Source organism: Tenrec ecaudatus, chromosome 4 (assembly GCF_050624435.1).
Source record: "Tenrec ecaudatus isolate mTenEca1 chromosome 4, mTenEca1.hap1, whole genome shotgun sequence".
Classification (NCBI taxonomy): Eukaryota; Metazoa; Chordata; class Mammalia; order Afrosoricida; family Tenrecidae; genus Tenrec; species Tenrec ecaudatus.
In genome coordinates, this window is record NC_134533.1 from 179,656,677 (window position 1) to 179,670,339 (window position 13,663).

Genomic DNA, 13,663 nt, shown 5'->3' on the forward strand with positions numbered 1-13,663 from the left:
CTATGGAAACAATAAGCACATTTCCTGACCTTTGGATGTAGGGAGATGCAGTGGCAGGAGCTGGGATCAGCATCGATGATTTCTGGGAGAATCAAAGTTAAGATTTAAGAGGAAAGATTTTTTTTCTTTCATTAGTGCTCAGACAGGAGAAATTTGCTCTTTTCTTCAGATTAGAAGACTTACTAACTCAACACTAGTTGCCATCAAATTGAGTCTGAGTCATAGTCACCTCTGTGTGCTGAAGTTAACATCATTATTATTTTATATTCAGGCTATTCTATAAACCGGCTGAGTAGAATTTTAGAATCCTGGATGAAGTCTGCTATACATTTTTTTTCGTCATGTAAAATCCTTCCTTGAGGGAGTGAAACACATTTAGATCCAGATGACTGTCCATTCAAGATAATATTGCTAATTAAGAGAGTAGATTCATGCTTTCATATCGAAGGCCATACCTTGAGAATATTCTTGTATTCTTTAAATCCACACTGATCAGTCCAATGAAGCACATTTCAAACAGTATTTGATCAGAAGGGGACGGTTTTTCCAGGACTTAAGTGTGACGGCAATGTGCAGGGCTGCACTGAGTTTTTGCATTGCTCATATTTAGAAGAAGCATCTAATAAGCAGCTCGTGTATCTATGTTGATTCTTCTCACATTTGACACTGAAGAATGGGAGAGCAGTGTGGAGGAGGCGAAGCAACCTCTTCACTCTGATTGCGGAGGGAGGATAGCTTGCCCTGTCCAGCATTAAACTCTGTGGATGTGGAGATGACTGAGACATGATGCCTGACATCAGGGCCTGCTTGGCCACACACACACACACACACACACACACGGAATATAGATGTTGACTAACAAATACGACCAAATGGCAGAAGCAGTTAGTTAAGAGAGTCAAAGAGGAAGTAAGATTAGAGATGAGACTAGATAAAGAGAGGCTCTGGTCAGTGGGTTGTTACAGACCAGAACTTATCAATTTCGTATTTGTATTCTTTTGAGTGTTGTGGTCGTCACCTAATCTGGTGTCAGTTTGGGGATTAAGCGTGTAGGGGTGGAGTCTAGGCTGTCAATCTGAAGATGAGATTGAGACTTCTGTGTGGGCATGGCCTTCTCCTGAGAATTGTTGGAAACCTGGTACTTCCTCCTTGGAGGTGGAAGACACCTCTCTCTGCTACTCCTTGGGAGATATTACAGGAGACAAGCCACATGGAAGCAACCAGACTTCGGAAGCCAGAGAAGCCACAGAGAGACCCCTGCCAGCACTGAGATGCTTACAATGCCACTGGGCTCAAAGACTTTCTACCCACTGACTTGTGATTGATCGTTCTGCATTTGGCTTCATTGCATGTGTTTTATGAGTCTGAAGAGGAATTTATAGATTGGTATTGGACATATGGGCTAATATCGGCCTTTTGGGCCTGATCTGGGTTGGGATGTTTTCTCAATGTTCAGTTGCTCTTGCATATAAATATCTTTCTTTTTTAAAATCCTTTTATTAGGGGCTCATACATAAATGTCTTACTTATACACATAGGTGTCTCAGTGGTTTTGTTCCTCTAGTCTACCCAGACTAACACAAGTGTGTCAAATCATACCCTAAAACTGAATTGATAAAAAGTAGTGAGTGAGCAAATATGTAAGCAGGACATACTCTAAAAGTTATGGGACATTGAGAAGACTGGTTCCTCTGGAGTGCAAACGATTCTGTAGGTGTCTGACGGTTATGAAGATGTTCAGGGTGATGTGGGCGCTGTAACTGAAAGGTTAAGAGAGATGGATTTCTGCAGACACTAACATTGAATACCAGCAATTATGAAGATAGCACAGGTCAGGAAATTTTTTTTCTGTTACACATAAGGTTAAACTGTCAACCCCTAACAATTGGGGATCAAAGTGAAGACCCTGAGATAAGACCTGAACAGGATAAATTATTATTCCGATCATAACTAGAAGTAACCATGCGGGAAAGGCAAATTGTATTTAGTTACAAATACGACCAACAAGAGACCATCCAAGAAACCATTTCAGACGGTACTGATGTTTTGCGTTTTTGTGGAGGTACCCCCCCCCCAAAAATGTGAGCTGTTGTTTAACTCTTTCATAGCTTTCTTCCTGAGAATTTACTCCCCGACTCCCACTCCACCCTCTGAGTTACTATTGCTGCTTACCTTTTCTATTTAGAAGAGTATTTTAAAGCTTAGTTTTTGCCTTTGAAATTATATAAAGTCTGTACAGTATGCTTCCTCACCCCACTGTGATAGGGAGCCTTGTGTGAGTCACAGGCAATCTGTGAGTCTGGAGGTGCTGCCTCTCATTGATGATGTATCTTGATGTTGTGCTGATGATGGTCCAGTGGTCGTGAAGCTCCTCAATACTTGTCGATTAAATGGTGACGATGGATTCTCTGGGGGCTCTTTTCCCAGAAATAAAAGGAATAATACATGTCCTAGAGTCGATATGCATCTATCACTTCTGATGCTGCGTTCTTTGACACAGGCAGTAGAAAAATCAAATGTGTCCTGAAAATGGAGAGCTGTGTAAAATCTCCTTCTTTCTTTTGTTTTCTCCAAAAGGCTCTTCTTAAGAAGTGCTACTCTGCCAAAGCCTCTTACCTCTTCCAGCAGGATAAATTCTATGATGTCAGCTACGACACAGGAGACAAATCTATCCAATGTAGCCGAAGACCAGATGCGTTCAAGTTCTGGATGACCTGGAAGGCTCTGGGCACATTCGGCCTTGAAGAAAGAGTGAATCGTGCTCTTGCTTTATCTAGGTGCGTGCAGGCGGGCGTGGGTCTGTGTGTGTTGAGGATGAAAAGGCTCAATGGAAATAATGTTTTTCAAGGTCTGGACCAGTTCTTTTACACACACCTATTTCTTATTTCATTTCAACAAGTATTTTCTCTGTATCTGTTGTTAAGGAGCCCTAATGGCACAGTGGGTTAGCCATTGGTCTGCTTACTGCAAGGGCCATGGTTCAACCTACGAGCCTCTCCATAGGACAAAGAGGAGGCTGCCTGCTTCCAGAAAGATTTATATGATCAGAAACCCTACAAAGCAATTCTACCCTGGCCTATAGGACCACTAGGTGTAGAAATGAAACTGATGGCAGAAGGTTTGGTGTTTGGCATTATGAGTTAGAAACCATGAGCCAAGCACTCCTACACCATGCCCCTTAGGGATCTACTGAAACACCCCAAACCACACTCTGCTAGCACATTGATGCTGACTCATAGCAACCCTATAGGACAGGGTAGAATGACTCCTGTGATTTTTCCAACACTGTAATTCTTTTCAGGAGTAAAAAAGCTTCATCTTTCTCCTACCAAGCTGTTGGTGAGTTTGAACTGTTGACCTTGCAGTTAGCAGCCCAACAAATAACCAGTTGCCACCAGGGGACCTTGTTTACAGATCTTAGTAGAAACTACCAACTGTTAAGGATTTTAGTTCACCCAGGGGTGCCTCAGAAGAAAGGACTGGTGATCTGTGTCTATAAAATAAACCATTGCAAACCCCGCGGAGCACAGTTTCACTCTGACACATAGAGGTTCACTATGAGTCAAAATCAGTTTCTCGGTGTTCAGAGTGTGTTTATAGGGTTCTCACTGCTTCCTGGTTATTAGAAAATGTTTTTAAATGTGGATTAAAAAAAATCTTCTCTTCAAAGACCAGAAGACAACAGAAAGCTGATCATGATGGTACAGAGTTCCTTTAAGGACCCCAGACTCCACTCTTTTCTGTTTCTATCTATCCTATAGTATCAAGTGCCCATCTAGCCTAAACCTAGCATGTTGAAGCTCTGAGAAAGTTATTTAGCTTCTCCATACTTCAGTTTGAAAGACTCCTAGTGGCAGAGTTATTACTGGTTGAGTCAAGTTCCAAGGTCAAGTTCCAAACCACCAGTCACTGTGGGAGAAAGATGGGATTTTCTACCCCTGTAAACAGTTACAGTCTTAGAAACTCACAGGACCAGATCTACCCCGCCTTCTGGGGTCACTCTGAGTTGGCACTGACTCAATGGCAAAGAGTTTTATACTTTAGTTCTGTCCCAAGAAAAATAATAACAACATCCAGATAAAAAACATGATGACAAAGCTTAAATTAATTGCTATATGTAAAACACTCAGAATAGTACTTGGCAAATTGTATGGTCTCTATGAGTCTTACTTATTACGATATTATTACTTGGCTGGTCATTGTAGGTATTTGAGTTGGGGATCCTTGTTTTGGATAGTCACTTCCTCCTTCACCTCCCTATTCATACTTCACCCTCAAAGACCCTAAGTATCTCCAGGAAGATTGATGACAATGAGAGGTATTATGGGAGTGAATGTCTATGTATTCTGTAGTTATTAGCTGCCACGAAGTCAACCCCAACTCATGGTGAACCCGTGTACAATGGAACAGAAGTCTACCATGTCCTGGGCCAGCCCCATGAGCCACTGTGGATTACACTGTGGAATGCACACTTTTCTCTGGTTCATTTTCAGAAGGAGATAGTCAAACTTTTCTTCCTAGCCCATCTTAGTCAGGAAGTTTCACTCACACCTTTTCAACATCGGAGCAACAGGTGAGCCTCTCCTGGTGGGTGACCAGTGACTGATCTTAAAATGCATTGACCAGGAATTGAACCTGGGTCTTGGATCTCCCACATGGAAGGTGAGAATCTACCACAGAACCACCAATGCCTCATTCCCCAAAGCTAAATATATTAGTGAACTAGAATCAGCCAAACCAGCTGCATTATATCAATTGAGACTCACAACAACCCTATAGGTCAGAGTGGAATGACCACATTAGGTTTGCAAAGCTGCCATCTTTATGGAAGTAGAAGACCTCATCCTTTTGGTGGGTTCCAGTCACTGACTTTTGGGTTAGTAGCCAAGTACCTTCACCATGAGCCAGTGGGTTTCCTTAGAGTAGGCATAAGGGTGAGCAACACAGCCCCACACCCAACTCTTAATCAATCTGGATGATGGACATTAAAAAATAAGCGTGCAAATTAATTACAACATCGTGATTAAAGTAGCATGCTTTCTTTACACTAAGTGAGGGAATACCATAGACAATAAAACTATTGATATTGAATTCTCAACCCTCCCTTGGTGCTGGGGACAGTGTCTATGCCCTTTGGAGCATGGTCCTCAACCTTCTTAGTACCGCACCCTTTTCATACAGTTCCTCCTATGGTGGTGCCCCCCCCCCAACCATAACATTATTTTCATTGCTAATTCATAACTGTCATTTTGCTATTGTCATGAATCTGGGCACCCCTTGAAAGGATTGTTTGACCCCCAAAGGGGTCGCGGTCCCCAGCTTGAGAGCCGCTGCTCTGGAGCATCTGTGCAACTGGCAAAGGCAGGGTTCAGGCATCCACATTAAAAGTCGGGTGACAACTACCCTGTAGTGAAAAAGTAAAACCATTTGTCCTAAGTATTTATATTTATGCATTATTACCATAAAATAAAATTCTAGAAGTTTTGTCCCTTCATTTGTGTTTTCTCATACTATTTGAATGTGGTGCAATTTTTGCATTATTTCACTGTCTAAACTGCTAAGTAATTCAATGACAGGTGTCTTGAAATAAGGCTAGATATAAATATTTAATGGTTGTATTTATTTTAAATCTCACATTCATCTCAAGATGGAATTTAGTTTATAGTCTAAGGATACTTTCTAATTTCTGCAGCGAAATATCACAGGAGGATAAATGTTAACATTTCAATTCAATCCAACCAACATTTATTGTTTGTACATGTTTGTCAAGTTAAATGGAATTGAATTAACATTTCAGTGAGCATTACTGCAGTCTCTGTGACCTATATTTAAATATTTGACAATTAATCCCTTCTATTCTGCTCTGCTCCTCAAAATAGTTTTATTCCCTTAAATTTTGTTGTGGTACCTAATACTTTAAGCCTTGGGGAATAAGGAATGAACAAAGTCCCTTTACTCTCCCACACCTGATGCCAAGCAAAATGGCAGACTTTGAAGATGTGTCGCTTGGAAAGAGTGTGGAAACATAAACTGGGAGGGGAGGTGGTTAGGGTTAAATGTTGTGGTCGATTAGCAGCAGCAGGGCTGCACTTTGAAGATATTCTTTATTTTCCCATCACTGGTCTCTTAGTTGTACTCCCGTGGCTTGCGGTTCGCTGTGCTGGCGGGAGCGGTGCTACAGGTGTTCCAAATAGCAGCAGGTTCTCCCATGGTGGACAGGTTTTAGTGGCACTGCGGACTACAAATGATCAGGATGGAGGACCTTGTGATTTACTTCTGAAAAACAACAAACAAAAAACTGGCCAGTTCAAAAGTCATGAGTAGCAGCAGAATAATTTCGGTTACAGTGCCACCAAATGAGCCCCCTCCCCCCCGTTTTTAAATCACTCAGACACAACTAGGCAGGACCCACGTCCTTGAAGTGAGTGGGCCAGGCTGAAGTAATGAAACAAAGGGATAAAACATGCGGGCCCTCATTGCTGACGTGGAACCACTCCAAATGAAAGGACACAGCTGTAAACAGCCACTGATAACCAGTATAGGGAATGCACAAAGTATGAATGTAAGAAAACTGGAAGTCATCCAAAATGAAATAGAACACATAAAGATCAATATTAGTTATTAGTGCATTAGTGAGCTGAAATACACTGGTATAGGACATTGAGGATTGGAAATTATACGGTCTATTAAACCAGAAATAACAAATTAAAGAGTAACATTTTCAAATTAATCATAAAAAGATATATTTTAAAGTGAAATTCTATCAATGATAAGATAATATTCATCTGCCTATAAAGAGGATATGTTAATATGAATATTATTTAAATTTATATATCAATCACTAACACAGTACTAATACTAATGAGATCATTGAAGATTGACCACCAACATCAGTCTGAAATTGATCAAATGTGCAAACAAAATATCTTTATAATTACTAGTGACTAGAATGCAAAAGTTGGAAATAAAAAAAGGATCAGAAAATATGGCCTTGATTAGAGAATGGAGATCATATGATGGAATTTTGTAAGACCAATAACCTATTCATTGGAAATCTCATTTTTTCAACAATATGAACTGTGATTGTAAAAGTTCACAGGAATCAGATGAAATAAGTCTGTGGAAAGATGATAAAATTCAATATCATTAGTCAGAATAAGGCCAGGGGCCAACCGCAGAACAGGCCATCAATTGCCCATAGGCAAGTTCGAGGTGAAGCAGAAAAAGTTAAAGCAAATCCTGGAGAGCTAAAGCAAGACCTTGAATATACCCCACCTTAATTTGGGCACTATCTCCAGAATAGTTTGGGTGCATTGAACACTACTGAGCAAAGAAGATGGGATGAGTTGTGAGATGACTTCAAGTACATCATACATGAAGAAAGCCAAAGGTTATTACAGAAAGGAAAGAGAGAAGAGACAAAAGTAGATCCCAGAGGAGACTGAAATTTGCTCTTGAATAGTGAGTAGCTAAAGGGAATGAGCAAGTGATGAAATAAAAGAGCTGCACAGAAATCTCTCAGAGAGGATCAAGAAGATGGAGTCAAGCATTATTCTGGAACATACAACGATTTGGAGTTGGTCAAATCAAGAGGGAAGAACACACTTGGAATTTCTAAAGCTGAAAAGTCTAAAGAAAAACACCATCCTCAATTTGCAATACTAAAGAGTTCTCTGGGTAAAATGTTGAAAGAGGCATCAACAGAAGATATAAGGAATGCACAGAGAGATTGTACATAAAAGAAATGGTTGGCTTTGAACCATTTTAAGTGACAAAATATGATGAAGAACAGATGATAATCCTGCAAGAAAAAGTCTAAGCTTCACTGAAGGCATTTGTTATAAACAAGACTCCTGCAATTGATGGCATACAATCTGAGCTATTTCGATACTAGACGTGCCCTCTTGTCTCTGCCAAGAAATATGAAGAGAGCCACCTGGCTAACCAAATGGAAGAGATCCGTATCTGCGCCCACTTCAAAAGAGGATGATCCAGTAGAATGTGTAAATTTTAAAACAACACCATTACTATCACACGCAAGTAAAATTTTGTTACAGATAACTCAAAAATGAGTTGCGGCAGTACATTGATAGGGAACTGTCAGAAATCCAAGCCCAATTCAGACAGGGATAAGAAATGGGTGGTGGTGTTGGGGGAGGTGTTATCATGGTTGACAACAGATAGACGTTGGTTGTGTTATCCAAATTCTGAGTAACTTTGGGAAGAATGGGAATCCTGGAATATTTATTTGTGCTCATGTGGAACCTGTACATAGATTAAGAGGCATTCAAACAGTACAAGGGGATCTACCCCTTGAAAGACATAGTTTCAAATCAGGAAAGATGGTATATTCTTTCATTATACTTTCTCAATCTGGAAATCAGAGCAAATAATCAACAAAGTCGGACCCTACGAAAAAAGAGCATGTCATCAAGATTGGAGAAAGATTCAGGAACAATCTGTACGCAGGTGAGACCGTTTCTGCTAAAAGCAAAAAGGACTTGAAGAAATGACTGGTGTAGATCAAAGATTACCATTGGCAGTGTTTATTACACTTTCAACATAAAACAATTGGACCAAGAGGCAACACCATCATAAAGAGAGAATCGATTGAAATGGTCAAGGTTTTCATGTTATTTGGACCCACAGTCAATACACAAGAAAGCAGCAGTCAAGCAATCAAACGGTGGGATACAGCTGCTTCAAAAGATTTCTCTAAAGTGTTCCAGAGCAAATATGTCACTTTGGGAACTAAGGAGTACATGATCCAAACAAGGATTTTTTCTCAGTTGTCTCAGATGCCTGGAAACGCTGCACTATGAATAATGCCGACCAGAGAACGGATGCGCTTGGACTATGGTACTGAAGACTACTGGAGTGAAGACAATTGAATATAGTATGGGCTGCTAGAAGATAAAACTGCTTTTGTCTTCGAGAAAGGACAACCGGGGGCTGCTTGGAAATGAAGACACATGCTACCAGAAGTGCCTGGTGCCTGGAGAAGGCCATCATGCTTGGTAAAGGAGCAGCGGGTCAACAAAAAAGGAGGTTGACCCTCAGTGACATGGATTGACACAGTTGCTACAATGCGCTCAAACATAGCACTGGATTGGAGGCTGTGCAGAACCAGGCAGTTGTGTACAAAGGGTACCTATGAGTAGAAACTGACTCAACAGCCCTACCAACATTGATTGTCAAACTGATCTATTGGTATTTCCATCTGCTCTTTGGGAAATATGGAACTTTCTGGAGTCCTATTATGTGTAGTTGAACCTATGGACAGTGATGTGTTGGTAAATTGTATGTTAAAAAAGAAACTCACTTCTGCAAGTCAATGGTGACTCATAGCGACCCTGTAGGACAGGGTAGAACTGATTATGTGAGTTTCCAAGACTATTACTCTTTACGGGCATACAAAGCCCCGAGGAGTACTTGGTGGGCTTGAACTGCTGCCAAATACCTAATCACTATGCAACCAGGACTCCGGAAATTTTCTATCAAGAAGGAAAAAAAATTTTTTTTCTGTCTAATCATTTCTGTGATGTAAATACTCCCATCTGGGCAAATTATGAACCACCAAGAGTTATGGGTGGAAAAATTCTCAAGTATTTAACAATCAGCTTTCACTGGGCAGTATCAATTGGCTCTAGGATACTGCTGATTATGTGAGCCTACCTAATGAGTTTTAACCACTGACTGGTGAGAGTTAAAGTACCCTTTCCCATCAAGCTTACTGATCCATAGGTACTTACATCAAAGTTTACCTAATAAAAGTAATTCTCATGTATGGTCAGTAGGCTCTATTTGGCATAATTTCTAAGAGTGACATAGTTTTGTTTCCAGGAAGTACATAAAATATCCTTCCATAGATGGTGACTATAGTAGAATAAAACTGCTAATGCTCAGTGTGTCACCATTTGGTGGGGCCATATAAATTATTGCCAGACTAAAGGAACCCTGTTGGGGCAATAGCTATCGGGCTTAGCTACTAACTAAATGGTTGGTAGTTTGAGCCCTCTGGCTGCTCCACAGGACAAAGACGTGGCAAGTGCTGCTGTGAATAGTCTTGAAAACTCGATGGGGCAGTTCTGCTCTGCCACGTAGGGTCATTATGACTCAGAATTGTCTCTGTGGCAGTGGGTTTGCTTTTTAATGTAGCTCAGGACTGTTTCCCGAGACCTACTGAGATCTCTGAAACCCATTGATTTATGGCTGTTGAACTGGTTCTGCCTCACCAGACCCTGTAGGATAAGTAGAACTGCCTCCATCTCAAGGCTCTAAATATCTCTCTGGCAGAGTGGCTGGTGGGTACAAACCACAGACCTTTTCAATTAGAAACTGAGCACTTAACCACTGTGCCGTCACCACCAAATCTCCTCTCCAGATCTCTTCTCAAACCTTCCCAGCCATCAGGTCATCTGGGCTCATTGGGTCCCTAGGAGTCTTGGCTCTCTTAGATGCTAGAAGAGCTATGAACCCACCCCCACCCCCCACCGTCCACCCTGTTGCTTATACCACTCACGATTCTTTCCATAGAATGCTTTCATGTCTCTCAACCTCAATGCAACTTAATTTTCAAATTTGTATATTAATCTTCAAATCTAAGTGCCAGGTTTTGATGGACCATTGAAGGACACCCCCCCACCCCCACCCCCCCTCTGATCATACAAGTCAGTTTCTCCTCCCTTGGACAATCAAAGAAAGCACTTGTAAGAAGATGATCTTATTTTATGGGTTATCAAAAGAGTACAGCCAACAGTAAGCGAGTGCCTAGACGATTTCTCATAGCTTCCTAATCGCTATTCCAAACAAGGAGTTGACCTTTGTCTCCATAAATATCAACGGAGAAAAACTTCCTTTCTGTTTGGATTCTTTGAAAACCAGGGGTGTTGGGAGCGGCAATGCCATTGGTAAGCCTCTGTGATGAGGCAAGTGGCTGTGGGTCTCTGCTCTCTGTTTAGGGAATGTAAGAAATGCTTTTACATGTTTAGGGAATGTAAGAAATCAAAGCCACCCATCACAGAGCATACCCTCTAGTCCTGTCTTTCTGGCACCGGGCAAAATGGATATTTGCTAAAGGGTAGTTGTTAAAGTGGCCTGAAAGTGTCATGTGAGTCACGCGTGTAAGTCTTTCCAACAACAAACGGCTCAGGAACTCCCATTCTGCTACTTGGCACTGTCTCCGGTGTATCATTTATTGAGTCCCTGGACACACAGTCTCTCGGTGGAATTCATTGCATGGTCTTGCATGCACGCCGAGGGATTATTGCCATCAGTAGGAAACACTGAGATGCTTCACCAGGAGGCTCTCGCTGTAGTATCCTTGTCCAGGTGACCAGAGGACGGACGGAATCTAGACAACCACGAAAGGGCCAACGCTTTCTTTTCTTTCTTTCTTTCTTTCTTTCTTTCTTTCTTTCTTTCTTTCTTTCTTTCTTTCTTTCTTTCTTTCTTTCTTTCTTTTTAAATTGGTAATGTTTTAAATGCTACAACTGCAGTACATCTCCATGTAGGAGTCTTTGATGGACCACATAAAGCAGTGCTACTGTCTGATAGGTGGGGGTGAACAGTGAGCTCAGGAACGCGGGTGCAGGAATCTGAGGGGGGTCATCACATCAGAAGACATTTCCAGTGGCACGACCCCAGGAGAAGAACGGGGTCCCGAGCATTGCAGGGCCACTCTGAGGGCCTGGTGGATTTTGAAAAGCTATTTACAGAGAAGAAAGAATAGTTTCTTGTGAAAGAACAAATGAACGCTAGGAAATTTTTAATGGCCTCATAGCGCCATCGGAAAATGATGAACCCCTGACATGGGAAGCATATTTGTATAGGAAGGAAGGCTGGAGGCAGGGTTCTCATCCGGCCATGCTTCAGAATTCTTCCAGAATCTTACTGTCCTCAATTTTCAACACAGCAGGATTTTGGAAAGCACTTGCTAATGTGTGCTTATTTTTCGCTTCTCCTTTTTTGGCTCAGCATCTAGAGAGGACGGCGACGGGCTTGATGGAGTTCTGGTTGCTTTCAGAACCCATTTTCCTAAACCCTTTTGGCATGAGTGGTTTGTTGTTCCTCCATTATGTTCCCAAACTGAATGCACCTCTTGGCACTACATAAGGATAATTTTTTTAATCGACTTCATCTCTGGGATGTCTCTCTATTTTGCAAAGAATAATTTTGAGTGAGGGATAAATCCACTTTAGGGCTAAATGCAGACATGACACAAATGACATTTTAGATTTGCCAACCAGCAACTCATTTTGCTTAACCATTTAACCTACAGAGCCTATAAAGCAAGACTTGAACTGATAACTTCTATGACTGGAGTTCAGATCCACCACCCGCTACAAAGAAGGAAGATGATGCCATCTTCCCTTGTGAAACTGTCCAGCCTCAGGAATCATGTATCGAGTCACAGGGAGTCAGAATTGACTCGACGGAAATGGTGTATAAGAAGCACATAGGAAGTAACCTTTCTGAAACTGCGTATTGTAGGACATACGATTTCTAGACAATATTAGCAGAGGGTTTTCAGGAACTTACCTATGGTCAAATATGTTTGGAAAATACTGCCTATGATATTCCTTTCTTGGAATTCCACAGCTCCTATTTGCCCATTAAAGAATCCAAGAAGCCTGCAACATAAACCTATTTTTAATTTTACCTTAACAAATATGCAGACGCTTGATTATCCACCCAACAACCATTCCCCTTTCTTACTTGCCAAGAGAATCTTTTTTTAAAATCATTTTATTGGGGGCTCCTACAATTATTAATATAATCCATAATATACCCATTGTGTCAAAAGCATATGTATATTTGTTGCCATCGTCATTATCAAATATTTGCCTTCTACTTGAGCCCTTAATATCTGCTGCTCATTTTCCCCCTCTCTCCCCACTCCCCCCTACCTCATGAACCCTTCATCATTCATAAATTATTATTATTTTGTCATATGTTACACTGTCCGACATCTCCCCCTCCTTCTTCTCTGCTGTCCATCCCCCAGGGAGGAGGCTATACGTAGATTCTTGTAATCAGTTCCCCCTTTCTACCCCACATTCTCTCTACCCTCCAGGCATTGCCACTCTCACCACTGGTCCTGAAGGAGTCCTCTGTCCTGGATTCCCTGTGTTTCCAGTTGCTATCTGTACCTATGTACTTGCTCTGGTCTAGCCAGAATTGCAAGACAGAACTGGGATAATGATAGTGGAGGGGAGGAAGAATTTAAGAAACAAAGGAAAGTTATATGCCTCATCATTGCTACCCTGCAACCTGACTGGCTTATACCACCCCCCCAACGACTACCCTTTAGAAATGGGGTGTCTGATTGGTTACCAATGGGCTTTGAATCTCCACTCTGCACTCACCCACATTTTCAATATGTGTTTTTTGTTCCTTGATGCTTGCTACCTGATCCCTTCAACAGCCTGTGATCACTCAGGCTGGTGTGTGTCTTCCATGTGGGCTTTGCTGCTTCTGAACTAGATGACCACTTATATATCTTCGAGCCTTTAAGACCCCAGATGCTATATCTTTTGATAGTTGGGCACCGTCAGCTTTCTTCACCACATTTGCTTATGCACACGTTTGTCTTCATTGATTGTATCAGGGATGTGGGCACCCATTGATATGATTTTTAGTTCTTTGATGTCTGATAACTGGT

General features: G+C 41.5%; 1 protein-coding gene across 1 annotated transcript in view; it reads left to right on the plus strand.

Moving 5' to 3' along the window:
• Positions 1–13,663, plus strand: part of GADL1 (glutamate decarboxylase like 1) — a 230,199-nt gene that overhangs the window by 112,374 nt on the left and 104,162 nt on the right. The window contains exon 12 of the mRNA XM_075547888.1: positions 2,578–2,777. Coding sequence (XP_075404003.1) covers positions 2,578–2,777 — 200 coding nt within the window. The remainder of the gene's footprint in view (positions 1–2,577; positions 2,778–13,663) is intronic.